Source organism: Camelus ferus, chromosome 13 (assembly GCF_009834535.1).
Source record: "Camelus ferus isolate YT-003-E chromosome 13, BCGSAC_Cfer_1.0, whole genome shotgun sequence".
NCBI lineage: Eukaryota > Metazoa > Chordata > Mammalia > Artiodactyla > Camelidae > Camelus > Camelus ferus.
In genome coordinates, this window is record NC_045708.1 from 9121640 (window position 1) to 9143799 (window position 22160).

A 22160-nucleotide genomic window follows, 5' to 3' on the forward strand; every position below is an offset into this window, starting at 1 on the left:
GACAAGAATCAGTAGCCAAGGGCTGATTGGAGTGACTGGCAGTAGGAATAAAAGATTAGCTTTTTCTCAAAAGCTTCTTTATAAAAGCACTAATCGTTCCTGTAGAACTCCTTCAGCCTCTGGGCCCGGGCCCTGGCCCTGGCCCTGGCCCTGGCCCTGGCCCGTGCGCAGAAGCATCTTGGAGCTTGGTTAGCCCCGGTGACAGTAAGCATGTGTTTCTCAGCCGTCCCTCTGCCTGCCTGTAGGAACCTCCCAGTGTGCCTCTCTGTACTCAGTCTGTGTTCTGGAAGTTCCACAACAACAGGACGTTCTTGAACTGGCCTTTCAAGGTTGAAGGACCCAGAGCATGCCATCATTTTCATGGCTGTGCTAAAACACGTTTCCCAGGTGGCTGATGCTGTAGAATATACTGTGTGTTCCCCTCTGTGTCGGATGTTACCCAAAAGAACCACCTGTTTTGTACTGGATCTCATTTATACAGTTCAAGGGCACAGTTGACAGGAGAACATTAAAGTGCTGTAAAGGAAAGCCCTCTGAGTAACGATAAATTTGTGAAGTTCATTCAGTGCTCTTGAAGAACCTTTAACATTGCCAAGGACCAAAGGGCCTGATAAAATAGTGTTTCTATGCTTTGCTCCAGTTAATTATTTTACTTTGTTTGAAAGTTACCCTTGCTGGAATGAAATTTGGCCTAAAAGGAAACAAGGAAGAAACAGATAAGAAAACATGGGTATTGTTCTGACCGTAGAAGGTGGCAGCGGGCTTCCGTGGTAGCTGTCCCCACTCTGTGTGAGTCACTGCACTGGGCTGTGGGCACGTCTGAAGGATGTGTGTCTCTTTCACAGGGGTCCACTTACAAGTGACCGTAAACTTGGGGAGTATTTTTGGAAATTACAAAATGAATGCTCAGTTGGGACATGACATTTGGATTATCTGGGCAGAAGGGTGGGTGTTTCTTCAGAGGATTGTGGTCGTCTGAGTACCTCGTAGTGAATCTGGTATAGAGCATGGAGGACGTGGCGGTCTGTCAGGGTCAGCCCGGGCCCTCGGCGGAGGCCTCACCCTCAGTCCACGTCTGTGTATGCTGCACTGGCAAGGGGTTGTTGGAACTAGCGTCTCTTTCCCCTTTCAGTGTATTTCTCCTTGTAAATTTTATTCAGGGATGACTTCACGGCATGTGTTTGGAAATACCCACTTTCACTCTGTTTTCAGTGATTTCTCTGTACCTGCCCCATTGCATAGTCAAGGACTTACCCTGGAACTGGTAGCACACCCTTTCCTGTGTGTTTCATCATATCTGTGATTAAGGGCACGTCCTCAACACTCAGGCATTTTGCGTTCAAGTGCCAGTGTAGGATTCCACAGGTTTTCAAGTGCATGCTTGCAGTCAGCTGTGTGAACGAAGTCCGAGTTGTCCGTTCAACACTAAGGGCTCGACAGAATTTGCCATTTGGTCATTTCCTGGAGCACAGGCCATTGTGCCAATCAGGGTGTGAAAAAGACGTGTGCTCCAAATCCCATTTTAGGACAAAGCCGCAGAGGACACTGGGCACACCACTGGCTCGCGTCCTCCTCTTACCGCCTCAGTCCAGCAGACCGGGCGTCGGGGCTCCGCTTCCAGCCCACCTGGGTGTGTTGCCGAGGACTCATTTCCTTGGGCTTGTGAGACAAAAAGACAAGGAAAGAGTACATTTTCTACTCCCTTCTTTCTCATCTTTGGTCTTTGTAAATCCCAAGGTGTTCTTTATATTCTTTAATGCTGCTTCTAGAGCAGCTTTTTTTTTTTTTTTTTTTTTTTTTAAATACTGTATTCCCATTACAGCCAGTTAAGGACACTTAAATATCTGATGGAGGAGCAAAGCCAAATTCCAGACCAAGTTTTCCCATTTACCATAAATTGATTTAAAAAATAAAGTGATGCTGATTTCTCACATATCCTCTGGACCACGCCACTCCCCAGGCGACCTGCCCGTGTCCCTACCAGCTGTCTCTGCTGAGTAGGACACCCACGTTCCTGCACACCTTCAAAGTCATTCTGTTGCCGTCTTCACGTTTGTCCCATGGTCTACTCACCTTTTCTTTAACATGCTCAGTTCATACAAGGTTGTGTTACGTTGTCATTTATCTTCAGTTTTCTTATTTTCTAGGAACTTCCTGTAGAAAAAACCCCAAAACAAAACAAACCTTAATTGACTAAATAAAGATAATGCATGCTCAACTTAGGATAAGCACTACGGCAAAGGACACGAAATCTTCCAAGCTTGCAAGACCAATTGAAGCTGACTCAAAAGTCCTAGCACACCACTGATTGCAGCAGGCTTCTTGTTGCCCTGGTTAGAGTCGGGCATCCGCTGCCTCGGAGTGTCGGGCTCGCGGGTGATTCAGATGCAGAGGCGGGTGCTGTCAGAGGGCTAGCTGAACTGGCTCGTCATCACGGGACTGGGAACTCAGACCTGAGTGTGGCCCTGGTTTTTGGCACATAGCAGAGAAAGGGATGATTTGAACCTAATCTTGCAAAGCAAGTTCTCTGTTGTATCAGTAGTTTGTGGTAGATTTCAGGGATGACACATTCTGATGCACTCATCTTAAAATGTTTTGGTCATACACCAGCTCTTGATGCTTGATGCCTTTTCTTTCTTTCTTTTAAATGAATTGTAGACAGAGAGAAGCATTCAGCTTCTTTCTTATTAGCCTGTTTTTTGTTGTTGTTGCTGTTTGTTGTTGTTGTTGTTGTTTTAATCACAAGCAGATTGCCAGTATACTGGAGAGGAAACCAGATTGGATATGGACTTTTTTATGCCCCTTCCAGTGTCATGTGTACATATCCAGGTGGACATTATCCTCTCAGATTATTATCTGGCACTAATTTATAACTGTTATATTTTTGGAGACTAGCAATATATCAATGCCCAGGATGCATCACAGGCCTGTACAGATGTGTGTCTACGTGTAAGTGTAAATTAATTCAAGTATCAGGTTTCACACTAAAGTCTCTAATAGAGATTAAAAGGAATGACAAATTGGCCTCTCCCTGAATAATATAGGTATCATTTCTCCCTGCGTTATATGCCTTCCCCCTAATTAATGACTGAGTTGTTGAAAAATGGCTAGGTTTTATTCATGGGTTTTTTGTTTGTTTGTTTTTTGGTTCTCAACTTTAAAAGTAATCTACCTCTTAAATTCTGTAGTTAAAAAAAATACCTGTTTGGTGAATTTGTGCCACTTCAACCCTTTCACTATCATTCCCATTTTGTTATGTTTCTGTTATGGGGACTTTATGTTCAAACATTGTGTAAAGCATTTGTAGCAGTTTAAAAATAAAATATTTAAAATTATTTAAATTGTTTTGGATGCTTCAATTGTATTATATGTGATTTACATTTTACATTTTTGTTTGAGTTGTTAATCTGGAGAGTATTCTTGTATTGACGTTTGCTGTTAGTTATTTTATTGTTTCTTGTTGGAGAGTGATATAAAAGACTATTCTAATGAAACCATTAAAATTTACAAATTGACATACAAAGGGGTTGTCCGTTGATTTTAACCAATGTAGCCTTGAGAGAGACAGAGGTTAATTATAGACAGACGAGTTAAGAGTGGTGTTTGCTGTTTTTCCCCTTCCAGCATGAAGTAAATCATTTGAGCTTGTCAGATGTCCAAAAAGTTTTTTTATGCTGTTGCTAGCAAGCACTTAATGACTAGGGGGAATTCAAATGATGCATTTTATATAATTGTAACCAATAAAAAAAAACTTTATAAAAGCTTGTGAAAGGACTGCATTTTGTACATCACTGGGAGCAGTTAAGGGGGGGGAATGAAGGTGCACATGGGGGTGCTGTTCACAGGCTGCATCTTTAAAGTGCAGTTGTAGCATCCCCCCAGCTGACCTCCCTTGTTTCCATTTGGCGTCGATGGAATATTTGTTAATGCACGTTGCTTCTGTGCCACCGAAAGGGTAGACGTGCAGTCGGACGGTGGTGCCAAGAAGTGCGTGGAGAATTTACTGTTGGGTAAGAGGGAAATGATTCCACATGTGGGCTCTCTGCTTCCTGCGTGCTTGCTGACAGTTCACTCTAGTTTGGAGATTTTTATTTTTATGGATCCCGGAGAATGAAACAAAGAAGTTGTAACATTTGTATTAGGTTGACCTGGAATTGCTGGGTTTTTTAAAGATTAAAAGTGGCTGAAAGAAGCGGGGGTTTCATGAAGTCCTGCATGGTAGCCCTCGTCCTTATGCTTTCTGTGTGTGTGTGTGATTCCTGCTCAGGGAAAGGTGGTGAAGCTGACGGTACTGTCAGCCTCCCTCAGCGAGATGTTGACACTTCTGGCTGATGGATTCCCACCTTAGAGAACCCCAGAAGGGAGGAGGAGGGTGTGCAGGAGGGAGAGGCGGGTGCGAAACGGCTTTCCGCAGGAGCCCTGCAAATGCTCTGTAAACAGCACTGAGCACGCACTGCGCCTGCACGGTGCTTGGACGCGATGAGCTGGGGGGAGCCCTGCTCTGGGAAGGGGGGCCGGTTTCCGTCTTGACCCATCTGCTCCCCGCTCGTCCCTCCAGGCTGGCAGGGAGCGAGCATCCAACAAGCAGCCTCTCCTCTGTCCCCGCCTTGGTGGCTTAGCCCTGGGCAAGTACTTTCCTTGTGGCTGCTAGTGGCCAGTCTACCAAAACTGGGGATGGGGAGGGGGTCTCTGAGCTTTCCTCCCAGCGGGAGGCTGTGCTCCCTGGTGTGGATGCTGACAGACTGTCTCGTGGGTTTGAAAGAGCAGGGCGAGGTCTGTTTCGCGCCCGGGTCTTACAGCAGGGCCTGGTCGCGGCAGCACTCTGAGATTTACCGCGTGGAGGAGTCCCCAGGAAGGCGCTCCCTCTTGCCAGGAACGAGCTGCCCCAGTGTGGTTGCTTTTACTCTTCATAGACTTAAATATTTAAAAAAATCTTTAAAGCTAATAACCGAAGCCTTATGTCCCTACAGCTGTTTTGAAGCATCTCGCAGCATTTCTGATTGCAAATCCCTGTCTAGGCTGACTTTTAATCTGGATGTTACAAGTACCTTCTGGCAAGGTGTTTTACAGAATCACATTAATTTATTGAGCACCTGCTGTATACCAAGCTGTATTCTAGGTGCCTAGGTTATACCAGTGGACAAAAATCCCCGCCCTTTGTAAAGCTATTATTTGCATGGTGCTTTTTTCCCATTTTTTGTATTTTATATTCAAAGTGTCCTTCACTTTGACACAGTTCTCCGGAGGCCAGGTGGTCAAGAAGGTGCTTATATCTTAATATTTGGGGGCGGATATCTAGATGACTGCTGACTTTTAATACTTACATTAAAATGACTCTTGTAAAATTATAGCTCACTTAATGCTCTTGATGTCTTATTTCTGTGGGTTTTGATTTGATACTGAACCTCACTTCGATTAGATTGACATATATACATAAAAATTTTTTAAAAGGACACTTTGCCTTGAAAGAAGGTTGACTCGGATATAAAGGCCACACTTAAAAGTAGCCAGAGGACCAGGCTGATAGAATGGTTTACCATTTTGTACATGGCCTCCACTCTCCCTGGTGGCACCAACCCCGCGGCTGCCGCTTCGGGGTCTGTCTGCTCTCTGGGCTGTCGAGGTGAAGCACTGCTGGGAGCGTGTGCATCCAGGAGCCTGCAGAGTGTGATCTGGCTACAGCCTGCCCTGAGCACAGTGATCCTCCAACCCAGAGCCAGGCTCCCAGCTCCTAGGCTCTACCACCAGCCTTTTAAGTGAGACTGTTTGGAGATGAGGCCTGGGTGGTGTGCAGTGTGAAGTTCACCCCCCTCCCCTCCAGTAATGTCAGTGCACACCGAAGAAGTTGTGAATTTAATGTGGAGAAGACGAATGTAGCTTTTAATGGCTAAGTACTTGTGTCTTCTCTTTTGAGCCTCAACGTGCCTCACATCTCATCCTTAGAGTCACTCTGCAAAGTAGATCCTGTCATGGTTCCCGCTTTCCAGCATCTGGTGGGCGGTGGGCGGCAGGAAGGGCTGTTCCGAGTCTAGGCTTGAGCCTGGGCTACAGACAGGAGGAGGCCTAGGCGATGGGCCTCAAGGGATAAAGGATCGGCCAGCCTGCTGTGCGGTTTCTTTCTCTACACGTTTCTCAAGGCCAGAGCCCTGTTGGGCCCCACCTTCCTAGTGCTTTGACCCTTTTCTCGGAGTTTGCCTACAGGGCCTTAAATATACCAGTGCTGTGGGATTAAAACCGAAAAACTAAAATGAAATCCAGATTCGTGGGAATGGTGACGTCAATAGCACCATTAAAATTCTTTATAGAGGGAGTGGATATAGCTCAAGTGACAGAGTGCATGCTTAGCATGCAGAAAGTCCTGGGTTCAATCCCCAGTGCCTCCTTCAAAAATAAATAAACCTAATTACCTCCTCCCTCCACCAAAAATAACTAAACAATACAATAATAAAATACTTTTTAAAAAATTCTTTATAGACAAGTAAAACACCCAGTGTCCAAAAAAAAACGTAGAATGGAACAAAACTTGAGGTTTGAGTGGGTGCAATGTAGGGAAAAAGTGAAGCTGCTCATTGGTTGATCCCTCCAGGCAGATGCCCAGGAGTCCTGCTGGGGGACCATCCAGGCCCCCCACCCACACCACTGCCCTGCAGGTCTTCCTCCCCGTCCTGCACCTGGTGATGCTTCCTCCAAGGGGTGGTGAGAACCATCTGACAACGCCCTGGGGTGTATTTGAGGTAGCTTTTGGGTGCCTTCTATGTACGAGGTACTACGCGAAGCATTTTTCAGACTTGACTTGACAATAACACCATGACGCTGGTGTCGTTTACTGACCCGGGAGAAGTGATTTTGTTCAAAGGTCACCCAACTCTCAAGCGGCAAGCTGGGATTCGAGCTGCCTCCGAGCTACACCATCCTGTTGATCATTTTCGTAGGTTTGGTTTTTTTTTTTTAAGCTTCATTTTCTCTAAATGCGGGATACAACCTTGATACCTTCTCTGTTAAGGGCTTTTCCGGCGTTCATGAACAAGTAGGGTGGTCACTTCCAAGTAGGGCTTCCCGACGCAGCAGGCCTGTGGGAGAGCACAAGCCGCGCCTGGGCACACGCACCTGGCTTCACTCCGAAGTGTGGGGATGCGCCTGCTGTAGCCCTTTTCAGGCGCAGTGGGCTTCATAGATCAGTCTGCCGAGTGAACAGTACTCTATTCAGTAGAAACCAAGCACCTTATAACGATTCTCTTTGATTTCGGAAGTGGTTCTGAAGAAGGGGCCAGGGGGTCACGGGGAGTGTCCTCAGGTGTCACTTGAGAAGCTTGACCTCTTTTGGGCCAAAACCAAACTTGATGGGGGCTTGCCTTCCCACCTCCGCAAAGAAGTCCATTGCGTGCAAAGCAAAGGGTTACGTTTCAGCCAATAGTAAGTTATTTTTAAAGTAGAGGGTTAGAGCCTGGAGGGCGTCTGTAGGTTTTATTTACTTTCTGGATTAAGAATAAGAATTGGAAAAACCGTCCTGTGTTAAATTATTTGCAGGTGCAAAAATTACACTCAGTTGTGAGCCGTTGGAAGGGGCTTGGAGATACTGTTGAAGGAATAAACTGGTCGAACTGTCGGGGTAAAAGGATTTGTAGCTGCTTCCGTTTTCTGCCTCACTGGTACCAGCTGGATTCCTTTTCCGCTGTCTCTTACAGAAAGCGACCTGAGATTCAGGCGGGATGGTGTTCTAGAGAACGTAAGCCTTTTATGGAAGAAGTTAGTGCCTGAATGTGCCTTCCCGTGTCCAGCTTATAACGCACAGCAGGAAGCTAGGCAAAGAACCAGCGTTTCGAACATCCCTTTGTAGATGTTCCCTGAGGTGCTCAGTGAGGGGGGAGAGAACGGAGGTGTCATCTCAGTAATGACAGAAAAGCTACCGGATTTCAAAGCATCAGTTTATGTTCTAAATCAGAACATATTTAAGCTAAGACTATTATTTCCATATCAGTGTTTAGACAGGAGCCCACTATATAATCTAGAATTCTATGTAGATAAGTACCGAGTCTTAGCCATAAATCTAAATGTAAATTTTGAATAGAAATCATTTTTTAAAAGACCTAGAACTTGTTTCACGGGTAAGTTAATAACAAAAGGGGATTGAGGCCTAAGGATACAATTGTGGCGATTTAAAATTTTTTAAATTGAAATAGAACTTCAATGTAAAATACTTGGATTTGTTTCAGTATTTGATCCTTGCCGAAAATGTAACATTTTAATATTCTCTGTTGGAATGAAGTTATTTAAGACTCATGTGGATTCAGTTTTCCTTGCAGTAACATTCTCTTCTCACTTGCTTTTTATAATCACATCCAGTCCTTGCCAGCCAGGCTCCAGTGTAGGAACATTTTCAGATGGCTTCTATTTCCAAGCTATTATTGGACCTGTGAATTCAGGCGCATTCCCCTGTAGTGAGTCAGTGGGTCAGCCATTCAGAAAACATCTTTCTTTAATGGTCAGTCTGGATCATGTAGGTGTTGGTCTGTAGATCTGATGGGCTGTGTACCGGGGCTTTCAGAGGGCCCTCGGGATGTCGCCGGCCACCAGGGAGGGAGCTGAGGGTGCTTCTGGCTGTTGGAAGTGCCTCACATGGCTTAACTGCTCGGAAGCGCTCTCATGGCCTGAGAGAGAGCAAGTCTCGTCGTTTACAGACAAATGGATCGAGTCTGAGAGAGGCCACATCACTTGCATTGTGTCCCACAGCTGTAAGTGGGGGCCCCAAACCCAGCCATCTCATTACAGAGCCTCACTCTTCACTGCAGTGCGAAACCACCGAATTCACTGTGCCCCCTGGGTTTTATGTAGGTATTGTGTCCCCCAGATGACTGGTGCTGATGTCATCGCCCACAGGGGGCTTTCGTTGCAGAGGGGTTGGGCACCACAGTGGGGATAAACATAGGCCTTGAACTCCCTCGCCATCTGGGTTTTAACTCCGTGGCTCCCGCTTGTCACTGAGGTAGGGCACGCTGCTGGCTGAGCCTCGGCCTCCTGGTCCGTAAGAGCCGTGCTAAAGGAGGCGGTGTGTGTTCTTAGGATTCAGTAACTGATGGCCAGGGTGGTGGGGATGACAGGGACTACTGTCGTTTATATAATACATAAAGTCCTCAAATGATGGACCCAGGAAAACCCCACAAAGGAAACTCAGAGGGTGTAGTAACCATCCCTGGTGGAAGAAAGGGAAGAAACTCAGAGGGTGTAGTAACCCTCTGAGGGAAGAAAGGGCCAGAGTTTGGATGATGATCGCCAAGGAACTTTTGGAAGAGGCTGCTGTAGAAACTGCTCGTGCTTTCAAAGGCCCAGAAAGAAAAACAGACTCCTTCCTGGAAACTGACAAACACCCGTTTATGTTAGTTTCAGAGAATGAGTGGTTACTACCTTTGGGGAGGATAGAACTTTTGTCAGAATTTTAGAAACACTCCCACAGGCTTCCCGGATGGTCTCCGCTCTCCATCTGGGCCCAGGAAAAGTGAGTGAGCCCGGGGCATTTGCGGGTGCAGAGGTGTCCGGGGAGCTCCCGGTGCCTGGCCACCCAGGAGCCCCTCAGGGTTTTGCTGTGACTTCATTACAGGCAGTGGCATGTAGGTAAGGGCACTGATGGGCCCTGGACCCGGAGCTGCTGGCCAGCTGTCCATCCCTGCCCCTGCCCTCATCCCTCTGCATCTCCGCACTCTGCTGCTCATGGGAGCACTTAACTCATACGCACGCTCTGTCCTCAGTTTGTTAGATTTGTTTTCTAAATGTCCCCACTCCTGGAACAGATGTTCTCCCTGAGCAGGAACTCGGTTTTGTTCACTGCTGGGTTCCCAGCATCTGCAACAGTGCCTGGCACGTAGTAGTTGCTCAATAAGTATTTGTTGAATGAATAAAAACTTTGAATCCGGGCTTTATCACTTACTAGCTCTGTAACCTTGGGCAAGCTACTTACCGTCTCCGAGCCCCAGCTTTCTTTTCGGTAAACGGTGATAACAATCGATTATCTGACCCAGAAGGACGGTTGTGAAGACAACAGAGAAGCCTGGGAGTTCCACAGATGTGCCTGCCGCGTAGGTGCTGCTCTTAGCACTGAGGTGTCCTCTGGAGTCTGGATTTGAATCTGATTCACGGCTGTGGCTGGGGCTCGGAGCCGACGGCCACGTAGGAGGTGTCACGGCCGCACAGGTTGCAGTGGCCGGAACCTTCCCCCAGCTTCTCTTGGCTCCGCCCAGAGAGAAGGGGCCCAAGTGGCCCAAACTCCTGGTTCTGCTGCCAGTGACCGCAGGCCCTTTGCTGTCTCTCAGCCAGGCCTGTGCTGTTCATGTACTGACCATAGCCGCTCCCTTTCTCCCAGCAGATAAATAGGGTGAGCTCTAAAACCGGAAGTCATTTTTAAAATCACACTGAGAAAAAAGATGATTTATTCTAACACCCCTCCATATAATTTTCTCTTGGTTTTGAATTTCAAAGACAAACTAAAAATTTTAAAAGCTGGGTGCAGAAGAAAACATTTCCTTTGCTCTCTGAAACCATGAAAATGCAACCAAGGGATCCTAGTTCATTGAAGTAATAATGTAAGAATGGTCACGAATGTGTTCAAGAGCTTGCTAGCCACAGGTTTTCAGGGCTTTACACACATTGCCCCATTTAATCATTATAACCATGCTATGAAATAAACACTTTTATGTTCTCCCATTTTACAGATGGGAAAACTGAAGCACGGAGGTTAAGGAATTTGCTTGGTCACAGCTAGTAAGAGGGGGGCCAGGAAACAAGCCCAGGCAGTCTGGCTCCATCTCTCAGTCAGGAGCCGTCCTGCCCCTCACCCGCTGGTTCTCTGGGAGTACATGCCCGATTCATCTCCTTTAAGAAGCAGGGAGACATGGCTGGTTGGTAGGTATCTGCCCAGGTGTGGACAAGAAGTACCCGCTGATTTGAAGGAGCTAAAATATATGCTGGAGGTGAACGCAGGTCTGGGTCCTTCCTGGTCCTGATCCAATTTGTAGGTCCTTGGGAGGCCATCCTGAGCAGTTTCAGCCGGGCCTGGCGTTCTGACCCGCCGCATCTGCCCTGTGTGGTTAGGGAAGGAACAGATAGAGACTGCCTCGTCCAGAGAATGAAGCCTTGCTCCCTGGTCAGCTTTTTGTTTTTACCCCCGTTTTCTGCTTTCATGGAAGTCTTTCCCAGCCACGGTTGGCAAGTAGGTTTCCATTTGTGCAAGGGGGGGGGGCAGCTGCCTGGGGTGCTGTGAGCTGGACTCCAGGCGAGGTCACGCTTGGATAGAGGCCGGGCTGAGTGCCCGGTGTCCGCCTTGGACGCAGGAAGGGAGTGGCTCCATGGCACAGGTGTTTGCTGTCTGAGGTCTAACGAATCTGCTATTGCCTTTCTTTTAAAAACTACACTGGACGTAATTTCACCTTCCCTGAAGGCTCAAGATGACCACGAATTAATACATTGTTGTGGAGACATGACACCTCAGAGAGGGTCCAGCATACGAGGTCATGCGAGGTCCAGGAGCTTGAGGTGGGCTTAAAAATTGGGGGAGAAGCAAGTACTCCTTTATTTATGGATACTGTCTGCACTTCCTGGCAGCCTTCAATGGGTGTCTGATGGGGGTCCTATGAATAGGATGTGTGGGTAAAGAGGCTGTAAGCCCTGAGACCACCGAAGTACCTCCCTTGTAAGCAAAGTGCGTGGTGGAGAGGGGAGGGGTAAGTGTAACACACCCAACACACGCGTGTGGACTGAGGCTCCTAACCCACATGTGAGTTAAATACACCTTCTGTGGAAAGAATAAAAGGGAAGTTTGGGTGACAGTATACAACTCACGTCCCCAGTGAAGGTGTGTTGCCGGGGAAGCACCTTGATTCTGAAACAGAGTAGTTCTCTTTACCTGGTGCCTCGGTCTTTTATGTTGAAGACAAATGTTCTCTTTGGTGCCAGGTGCTCCCATCTGGTTGAGTCAGGGAGGGTCTGGAGTTCTTTCCCTCTTAGTATTTGCAGCTCAGGCTGATGGACGTGCTCCGGGACTGGGTTTTCCTCTTTTGTTCACGATATTCCCCCAGAAGCTTTTCAGAGTTCTTCTAATAACCAGTGTGTAGGTTAGTAGGTGTTCTATACCCTTAACCTTCTTCATTCATGTTTAGGCTCTTCTGAATGAATTTTAGGAGTGAGTTTGGTGAAAAGTCTGTTAACTTTGCCTCCGCAGAGGAGCCAGCCCTTACAATGCAACCTCAGTAAGTTGGTGTCAGACACTGGCGTTGACTTGTAGGCTCTGTTAAGTAACTTCATCACGGTAATTAATGGCATGTGGATATTCTTTAAACTATTGATAAAAGTTGCAGATACGGCGCATGGGTGCCAGCCAGCAGCAGGTGTTTTGTTAAGGTGATGTCCTGGATTGTGCCGGGCAGGTGCTTAGGTGAGGGGACAGTACTGCTGGCTCAGTAGGACTGTCTGGTTAATTTCAGCCAGAGGACATGCAGCGCCTGTCTGTTCACAGGTGTGTGGAGGGGCTCTAGTTTGGATTATCTCACGAGGACGTTCACTCAGTGGACCACCTGCATCACAAACCACCTGGGAGGCTTATTAAACATTCCAGACCTACTAAACCGTCATCTCTGGGGGTGGGTCTTTGAAATCTTCATTTTTATCAGCTTCTCAAATGAGTCGTACCCAGACTTCAGAGTTCCCCTTTGGGTCTTGTAAAGGGGCAGAGGGGAGGAAGGTGACATGGTACCACCACATCTCATCATTTCATTTGCTCCCGGTTTTCATTTGAAATTTTTTTCCTTTGCTCATGAACAATCTCTCTGATATATTGACAGCATTTTTCAGTTCAGTTGTCAGTGAAGTCACTTACACTCAACCACCCTGGGACAGACGAGCCAGGGCTGCTGGAGAGTTAGGGTCACTTCTGAGTGTCAGAGCCGAGGTGGAGCTGAGGATTGCTGGCCCTGTCCGCTCTTGCTCTTGGGTATCTTTCTGAGGGGAATACATGATCTTAGGTCATGAACTGGGATAAGCCTGGGGTCGTGCTGTAACCGCCTGATGTGTGTTCCCTCTACCCCAGCACCTACTGCAGCACCCAGCACGTGGTGTGCACTTAGTAAAAAGAAGAAAGGACGCCATCTCCAGGATTAGTGGAGCCAAAGCTGCCACTCCCCTTCAGTGACCTCTGACCTGACCCTAACTCATGACTTCAGGTCTTAACACGTGAATTTGGGGGCAATTAATTGTTAGCAGCTGAACCAGAGTGTCACTTTGATAAGTAAATGGGCAACTAAAGTCAGGTTGAAAGGAAAGGGTCGGTTGTTTGGTGGATAGTTAATTACAATTGGTCTTAAAGGCTTACTACCTGGGGGCACAGGCCTCAAGGTTGAGAATGCGTAGTGAAAGGCCATCAGTAAACCGCAGAGACTGGAGAGAAATTGTGCGCTCGAAGCCCACGACGGCACGGCTCGTTCATCAAAGATCCTGGTGAAATTATATTCTCCCCTCCCCGGTCCTCACCGCCACACACATGCAGGCTGTCTGTGAATAATAACTAAGCATCCTGAACTGCCTGGGGGAGAGCTATCCACATCTTCCTTCACAATTTTAAATCCTTTCCCCCAGTTTTTGGCTCTGAAAATAGGGCCGTCTTCGCTCTACCTCCAGCTTTAGCCCTTGACATCTCCCAAGGGGTCCCTGTCCGGTAGAGCCTCCAAAAAATTACACGGCAGTGGATGCTTTTCCTTGCGTGTTTTTTTCTTATTTCTGCTTAAAACGATGAATCCCTTCCTCTTCGAGCTTAAACGCTGATTGATTTCACGATGCCACACGCACCAGACGGGGCTGTTGCGCAGACTGGGTTCACGGCACGTCATCACTCACCTGGGCGGTTTCTCCATCACGCCCGTGAGTCAGAGCTGCTGCCGCTCTGGAATGGGATCCAGCTGGCGAAGCCAGAGGGCCGCCCACGAGCCCGTGAGGAAGGAAACGCAGAGGTCTCAACCGTCCAGTCTGGCCTGTTCACCGTCGCCTAAGGAATAATTGGTGTGAGAGCATTCTGCAGAGGACAGGGCCTGGGGGGGTCGGGTGGTACCAGAAAGCTCTCTGAATGGTTGTTAGAGTGCCAGCTGTGGGTAAAATGAAATACAGTGGAGGCTCAGGTAATTTCCAGTGTAACCAACCTGGCACATTAATAGCTGCTTGTGGCTCTCCGTGGAAGGCGTCTTGGTGACCCTCACAGGGCGCGCCCGGGCCCTTCAGTCACCAGCAGTCAGGTTAAATGCTGCCAGAGGTCAGCTGTGTTTGTTCCAAAACCTGTTTATGCCACTGTTCAAGTGTTTTATGCTAACATGAACATAATTCGTTCATAATAAACATAATAAGAAATATACGAGTATCTATTATTATAGACTTGATTTAATAGTAGCCAGACCGATGACATATGAACACAGTTGTTTGTGAAAAACAAGTTAAATGCTTAGAAAGGCTCATAGCAATTTGCCTAAAAACTGCCGTCCAATGAGGCGTGGCTGAGAAACCATGAAACGTTTGCACAAAGACATAGAGACATTTGGCACTGAAATGGCTCTTAGCTTCTTAAATTCTTGCCCCGCGTGAAACAGTAACATGAAAACAGTAACTAGGTGGCGCCCTGTGGGTGTGAGTGAGTCAAGAAAGGGTGCAGCTCTGGGCCTTTCACTTGTTCGCGCATTTTATTCATCCGTTCCTTCCAGAACGAAGGCGTGCTGTTAGGTGCCGGGTACTGTTCTTAGGGGGATGTGAACAGACTGACAAAATCCCCCACCTTCTTGGAACTCCCATCCTAGTGGGGGGAGACAGACAACTAACAAGCACGTGACTGTGGAGAATGTCGGATGATGAGTGCTGTGGACAGAAGTGAGTCAGGGAGAGTGCTGCAGTGAAAACGGGGCTACCGTTTAAATGGAGGGGCCGGTTCCTTACGGAGACTGTAAAGGGAATATAGACAGAGTGCGCGCAGGCCTGTGGGCACAGTGTGGGTGGAAACACTCCCGGCATGCTCAGGGGGACCGGCAGGGGGGAGGACCAGGGCACGAGGTCAGGGAGGTAACTAGGAGCCACTTTATGTCGGCTCTTGCAGACATTAGGAAGACTCTGCCTTTACTCGGAGTGGGAGTCACTGGAGGCCTTTGAGGGGAGGAGTAATACGGTATGACTTACCTCTTAAAGACTCACCCTGGCTGACGTGTTAAGAGTAGGCCGAAAGGGGCCAAGAATAGAAATACAGACCGGGAGGTGAACACAGTGAGTGACCCAGGTGAGAAACGGTGGTGGCCGGACGGGAATGCAGCAGTGGGGTGAATTCTGGGATGCCTTGAGGGGAGAGCCACGAGATTTGCTGGGGGTTGGATGGAAGAGGAGTCAGGGATGACGATGGGTTTTTCTGCCTCTACATCCAGACGGATGGATGGGGTTACCATAAGTGATGAGGTGATGGAGGCAGTTTGTGGGGTACGTGCGTGCTGGGGATTTGGTTTGGGGCGTGTTAAGTCTGAGATGCCATTAGACACCTCGGGGCGGGGTAGTTGAGCACACAGGTTTCAGTTTCAGAGGAACGGACCCTGAGTGGATATATCAGTCTAGGGGTCCTCAGAGTACACATGATGCTGAAAGCCGTGAGTTGGCATCCCTGGGGGGCGAGTACAGATGAAGAGATGACACCCAAGCACTGAGGCTGGGGGGCTGGAAGAGCCTGGCAGGGTCCTGGGCCAAGGGCCTGAATGGGGCCAATGTGGCATCTGAAGGAGGGGATCTCCGTGCACTGAAGGCTCCTCTCCTGGACCCCACTTTGTACTTCTAAGTAGCTTTTCTCTTCACCATCACAGAATGTTCTGGGGCCTTCACAGCTGGTGGAAGTGGCCCCCTGACTCATCCAAATAGACACACCGACCACAATCATCCCCATCTTTGCTGCCATTTCTCCAGGTGCTGGGCTGTTTCCATCTGAAAAACCATCAGCAGCAAGCCAAGGTGACCCCATCAAAAATGCAGGGCTGGTGCCTGGCTGCTCACAGACCCTCAGGTCGGCTTCTTGTAACAAGCAAAAGACCCGTGTAACCAGACCTGTCGCTCAGGGTTCAGAGAAAGGGCCTGAGGAAGAGCCTTGATGAGCTCTTACCCCAGGCTTGTTCCCGCTTGCAAGCTCCCCAGCTCCCCGGGTGTAAAATCTGGCTTGGAGACTCAGGCACCAGGAAGAGGGCAGGAAAGATGTGGGGGTGAGGGCAGGGAGTGACGATGCCCTCTCTGTCCCGAGGAGTGGCCTTCAGAGACAGAAATGACCAATTCTAGAAATCCTTTGCCTCTTGAGGGGGTAAAATAAGTAACACATTCTATGTTTTCTTTTCCTTCCCTCCCCCTCCACCCCCTCCCTCCCCTGCAATAAAGTAAAGCAAAGGACAACATGGTAAAGTGAAGCAAATCCTGAAATGTGTTTCTGATGTTCTGCAGAAGCCAAGTCTCAGGTCTGTGCGTGCAGGGCAACCCCCCCCCGCCCCCCCCCCCCACACCACACACAGTGTTTATGCGGTAAGGGCCCTTGCTCTGAGCTCTGGTAGCTTCTATTATTTCTCTGGAATGCTAATCACACTCTGCAATTTTGTATTTGCTCATGTATTGTGTAAGTAATGACCTTCCCCTTCCAGAACGCGTGCCCAGCGTTCTAGAGACGAGACCTGTTTTCTGTTTGCTATCCTGCTCTGTCCCCGGTGCCCAGCACGGGGTCAGGGGTGTCACAGGAGCTCGGTTATCAGGACTGTTAATCGCGGGAATGCCTGGTCTTGTCCAGCGTGTGCACGAGGAGGCCTGCACGGCCTAATAGGCCGGAGGACATCGTTCCATGACGGCGCCTGACGCGGAGTTGGAAATCTGGCCCCCAAGGGGAACACTAAATCAAACTCGGGACACATATGGCTGATCTGAGATAATTTCTGTCCAAAAAGGTTAAAATAAAACCGGGGGGTGGGGCAATGCTCAGCACAGCCCAAGCCATCCCTCTGCAGAATTCTCGTGCCTTCAGAGATCACATCTGCCTGGCGCTCCACTGTGCCCCTTGGAACCTGGCACGGAGCAGCCAGTCCGTACATAGTTGTCAGATAAATGGGGAAAATATGTTTGGTGTAAATGACAGCCTGTGGCCTCTTGGGAATTTACACGACCTGTCGGCACATGAAAGGCTCAGAAGTCCTGCAGAGGCTTGTCCTTCTGACTTCGGGAGCCCGTGCTCTGGAGGTGAATGGCTTGGGCTTCAATCCCGGCTCTGCCTCTTGCCAGCTGTGTATTGTCAGGCAGGCGGCCAAACCTCTCTGTGCCTCTGTTCCTCATGCGTGAACTGCGGCCGTGCCCATCTCATAGAGGTCTTGTGGAGGCTCCGTTTGTCGTTGGCCGTCAGATAGCAGGCACCGTGCTTAGCGTACAGTCAGCTCAAAGTCCCGCCGTGGTGATGGGGCAGCCTGTGCGGCTTCTGGGAGAACCAGTTCCACCCAACGTACTTTGGGAAATGCTGGTAACACGGAAGGCGAAAGGAGGGGTTCCATCCCACTCCTGCCACAGCCTGGGCGTGAGTCCTGCGTGGGCTCCCCAGCGGTGTCTGGCTGGTCACTGTCTGCCCACTGCAGGCAGGCAAGGAGCCTGTTGGAGAGGCCTCAGCAAATGAGCGGTTCCCAAACCAAATGGAGTGTGGGACCCTGGTGAGGCCCGTGAAGCCCCCAGTGGAGTCACACGGCCTGGGTCCAAGTCATGTCACATTTGCAGGCCGCCTCTGCCTCCCATTCTGTAAAAAAGGTTGAACTGTCCCAGCCCCGACCACCTGACGACAGCCTGTCCGAGGTTTCAGGGTGAAGACCTTGGGGACAGCCGCGCAGGGGTCGGGGTCAGCTTCGGTATCCAACCCCTGCGCCCTCGAGGATGAGGCCTCCAGGCCGTCAGCCTTTGGTGCCCCTGCCCTTTGGGCTGCGTCATCACTCACTGACTCACACCAGTTCAAGTGTGTAGCAGACGTGTCTGCCCTGTGGCAGTGCCAGCCCCGCGTCTGGGACGCCCTGCCAGCCAGGCACGCCTCAGCCTCCTGAGACAGGCTGGTCGAGATGCCTTGGGTAGCACAGAGGCCCCTGAGCTCCCACGAGGCTTTCCATCAGGACAGCCACCCCTTCTCTTTGGCATCCTCGGAGGGGCACCAGGCATTGAGTTCTAAAAATCATGTGATCAGAACAGATGCCTCATACCGGCTTCTCAGTCCCAGCAACTCCAAATTATGCAACGGTTTGTCCCTGGAGTTGACTTAATCTTTTTAACTTCTTTAGCCTAAGTCGATTGTAAGAGGCGGGGTGGCCATCATCATTGTCTTAGTGTCCTTAGAGAATTTTACCATTGAAAGGAGCTTCCCCATACGGACCTCACGGGAGGCCCGTCAGCCCCTTTCCTCCCCAAGTTGGGGACCTGTTTTCTGTGCATCCGTCGGTCGGGTTACAGTTGCCTTTGTTCCTGTTTTCTTTTTGGTTTTCTCTCCTGTTCTTAGAGGTTTCCTTTGAAGAAAACAGACCGTTTGGGCTCAGCTAGAGGGGAAGAGAAGGGCCGGCATCTGGTCTAGAACACGGTGGCTCTGGGGGAGAAGTGCACTGACAGGCAGAGACGCAGCCGGGACAGAGCTGGGTGCTGAGGGGGCCGCTGCTCCCTCCTGCCGGGGCTCCCCTTGCCCGGGCCGGCCCCGCAAGGCTGCGACTTCTCCTTCAGGTGTGATGTCCTCTGGACTTGACCCCCTGCACCGGGTGGAGCGAGGAGAGTCTGTCAAGGAGGCCTGAGGCCTGCAGAGTTGGGTTCAAAGAATTGTCCCATAAGTGGGGACCCCGGTTTGGGTGGGGCCTCATTTTTATTAGGCATTCCTGAGTTTTTATTGATGCTACCTCACCTCCCTGGCCCCAGCGTCCCCCGCCCCCAGGATGGCCCTGCAATGAGAGATCAAGTGTGGGCACTGCTCCCAGTGACGTCACCTTCTCCCCAGCAACCCCGTGAGGTCCAGCTCCAGGAAGACTGGTCAAGGTGCTGACCTTCCCCTGTGACTCCCTAGCTTGTGCTGATGCCCCAGGCAGACAGGCCAACCCTGTCAGATCCTCCTCGGGCCCTGCCGTCACTCTCTCTGCTCGGGACCTGCACTGGAACCTTCCCCATGCCACCCTTCTATGTCCCAGAAGCCTGTGTGGCGGGACCACCGTAAGTCTAGGGTTGCTCATGTCTACACTCATTACACTTGGAGGGTCTGCTGTCCACACAGCTCAGAATTAGGTGTTAAGGCTGTGGTGATGAGCAGACCCAGCCCAGTTCCGCAGTCCTAGACCCGCAGTCTCGGTGTTCACCAGGCAACCTCATAGATAATGTGGACCCGCACGTAGGGGGCGTGTGCGGAGAGGTCAGGACCCAGGCCGTTTAGCCTTGGAGGGCGGCCCCTGGAGCGTCTGCAGAGCACCAGTTCCCATCCCGGGCCGCATGCTGACATCACTGCGGAGCGTAAGGATGCTGATGCCGGACACCACCCGAGAGATTCTGACGTCATGGGTGCGGCGGCTGCATGGGCCGAGGGCCATGGGGAAGAGGACTCCCTGCGGATGTGCCAAAAGAAGCCCTGCGGTGGGGGCCGCCGGGGCGGGACAGGTCTGCAAGGCCGGCGGGGCCGGGCTGTATGTGTAAGAACTCAGCCCCGCCGGGAGCCCAGGGTTCAGGGACATCTCTGATGTATCTTTAGGGAAGGGGAACAGATGGGAGGGGAGCCAGCGTGGGAGCGAGGAGGGGGCCTTGATGGCAGAAGAGAGGGCAGAAGGCAGGCGGAGCCGGCAGGGCCCTGGCCAGCCTCCTGCTCCGATGCTCCCTGTGGTCACAGCTCCAGAAACACCCCACTTGTGCTGAATTCTTCTCAGAAGGCAAAGGGCCCTTGTATCCTGCTCCCCAGGACTTTTCCTAGCCCTGCCGTGCATCTGCGGGCTGCAGGGATTGTCCCATTTTACAGATAAGGAAGCTGAGGTTCAGAGGCGGGAGGCCAGAGGGTCGCACAACCAGCGAGTGCGAGGATGGGAACTCACCCTGAGGCCTCTGATGGCTGGGCTGCTGCCTCCAGGGTCAGACTCCCCCTCCTCACCACAGCCACAGTCAAACACCATGCTCACTGATACTGGACGTACTTGTCAAGATAACCCTGTGAGATAAAATCACTCTTCTCATTTTGTGGGTGGTCAAACTGGAGCTCAGAGAGGTCTATGACTGGCCAAGGTCACACAGTCGGTGACTGGGGAACCGAGAATCATGAGGTCCTCATAGGGTAAGCGTAGCTGTGCTGAGGCCTGGAGAATATCTGGGTGCTCTCACCTCCCTCCTCAGCTGCGTGCAGCCGCTGGGCTCTCAAGAGTTCTCTGACCAGAGAAAGGGTTTCGCGTTCAGGAAGGAGACTGTCCTGCTGGACACCACTGCCGCAGTCCCAAAAGGAAACACCCAGGAGGTGAATTGGTGCCACCCCCCCGAAATTGTGGCCCATGGAGCTGAAAGGCCTGGGCTCTTCTCCCCCAGGAAAGTCTCCATCTGTCTGAGCCTCAGTCTCCTCATCCATGAAATGGACATAAAAGCGCTTGTTCTTCCGACCTCTGCTGACAGATGCCAGAGGTAACAGCTGAGAAAGCACTCGGGAGTCACGGGCTATTGGGCACATCAGCCTGTGGGGGCCTCCACGGGGCCAGGCGGTGCCTTTGGGGGCCTTGCCCTTGATCACTAGCACTCTACAGGTGGACGCCTAGGGCTGGGAGAAAGCCTGCTCCCTGGTGGAGGTGGCCCCGTGGCCACAGGAGCCTGAGGGTGGAACAGAAGCAGGAGGGAGCAGAGAGACGCCTGACAGCTAGAGTGGACTAGGAGGTCCACGGTGTTAACTCCGTTCTCATGATTTGACTTTTGAATGTTTGATAGATGTGTAGTGTCGGTAACAGCGAGAGGAGGGAGCTAGAAATTGATGATACCAGCCCGTTTGTCCCCAAAGCTGCTGCTCGTCCTGCTACATTCTGCTGGAGACATGGCCCGAAAGAGGGGACAGTGTAGGAGGGCCTGCGATGTGCCAGGACTGTCCCTTATTCCCTAACCGGACAAGGGCGGGCAGGTCATCTGAGTTTCCAGGCAGCCTTGCAGGTGACTGTCGTCTCCCAGCGTTGGGTCAGCTGGTCAAGGGGTCGTGCCCCCTGCAGGCCACCTCATGGGCCTTTTGGTCCCATGGGGGGCGCCGACTTGCCGCCAAGTGTTGGGTCTCAGTTTTCTGCCTTGAATCTTGCTCAGGCCTGATCGCACCGTGAGGGGGAGGAATTCAAGTAGGGGGCAACCCCGAGCCTTGACAGACAGCCAGGCCCTCAGACGGGATCTTCGTTTGTGGAGAGAGCAGAAGTCTTCCCTCTGGCATCCTCTGTCTGTGGATACGTTCATCTGTTCTAGCCGGGATGTGTGAGAGCTCCTTGGTCAGCTGCGGCTTGTTAGCACCTGGGGGTGGTCATTTGTCACGGGGGCCATCCTGAGCCTTTAGGATGTTAAGCAGCATCCCTGGCCCCACCCACCAGAGGCCAGCGGCAGCGTCCCTCCCCGCAGATGTGACCGCCCCAAATGTCTCCAGGCATTCCAGGTGCTGCCAAGTGTGCGCCCTGGTTGAGAACCACGAGTCTAACCCCCGATGTTTCAGCTCTGAGGTGGACCCCACTCCCAGGACTTGCTCCCTCAGACGGAGCAGGTGCGGTGCCTGGAAGTGACGTCCTTCCTGCTTTCCCGCCCACCTCACTTCCATTCTTCTACCTGGAGACCCAGGCTTGGGACCCAGGACAAGTTACCTAACCTCTCTGTGCCTGCTTCCCCATGTGCAGTTAGGGCTAATGAGAGTCTCCACCCGGCTGGGCTGTAGGAAGAGTAAGACAGCTGATACGTGTAAAATACTCAGCGCAGTTCTGGGCACCGTATATGTTGTTCTTATTCAACAGATACTTACTTTTGTGGTGCTAAGCTGGGGATGCAGCCGCGATCAAGACTGGGGTCCTGACCTTGAGATCTCATAGTTCCTCAGGAAGGCAGACACACGATTCTGTGATTGCGATTCAGCATAACAAGGGCTCTGATGGGGCAGT

General features: G+C 50.7%; 1 protein-coding gene across 7 annotated transcripts in view; it reads left to right on the forward strand.

The window, feature by feature from the left end:
• The window catches only part of PRDM2 (PR/SET domain 2), a 109141-nt gene that overhangs the window by 79401 nt on the left and 7580 nt on the right, over nt 1–22160 (forward strand). Inside the window, exon 9 of one of the 7 annotated variants that reach the window (XM_032495230.1) lies at nt 2148–3761. The exons of the other annotated variants lie outside the window; for them this stretch is intronic. Within the exon in view, the coding sequence (XP_032351121.1) occupies nt 2148–2160 (13 nt within the window). The 3' untranslated portion in view covers nt 2161–3761. Of the gene's footprint in view, nt 1–2147; nt 3762–22160 lie in introns of those variants that run through there. 7 annotated transcript variants of the gene reach the window in all.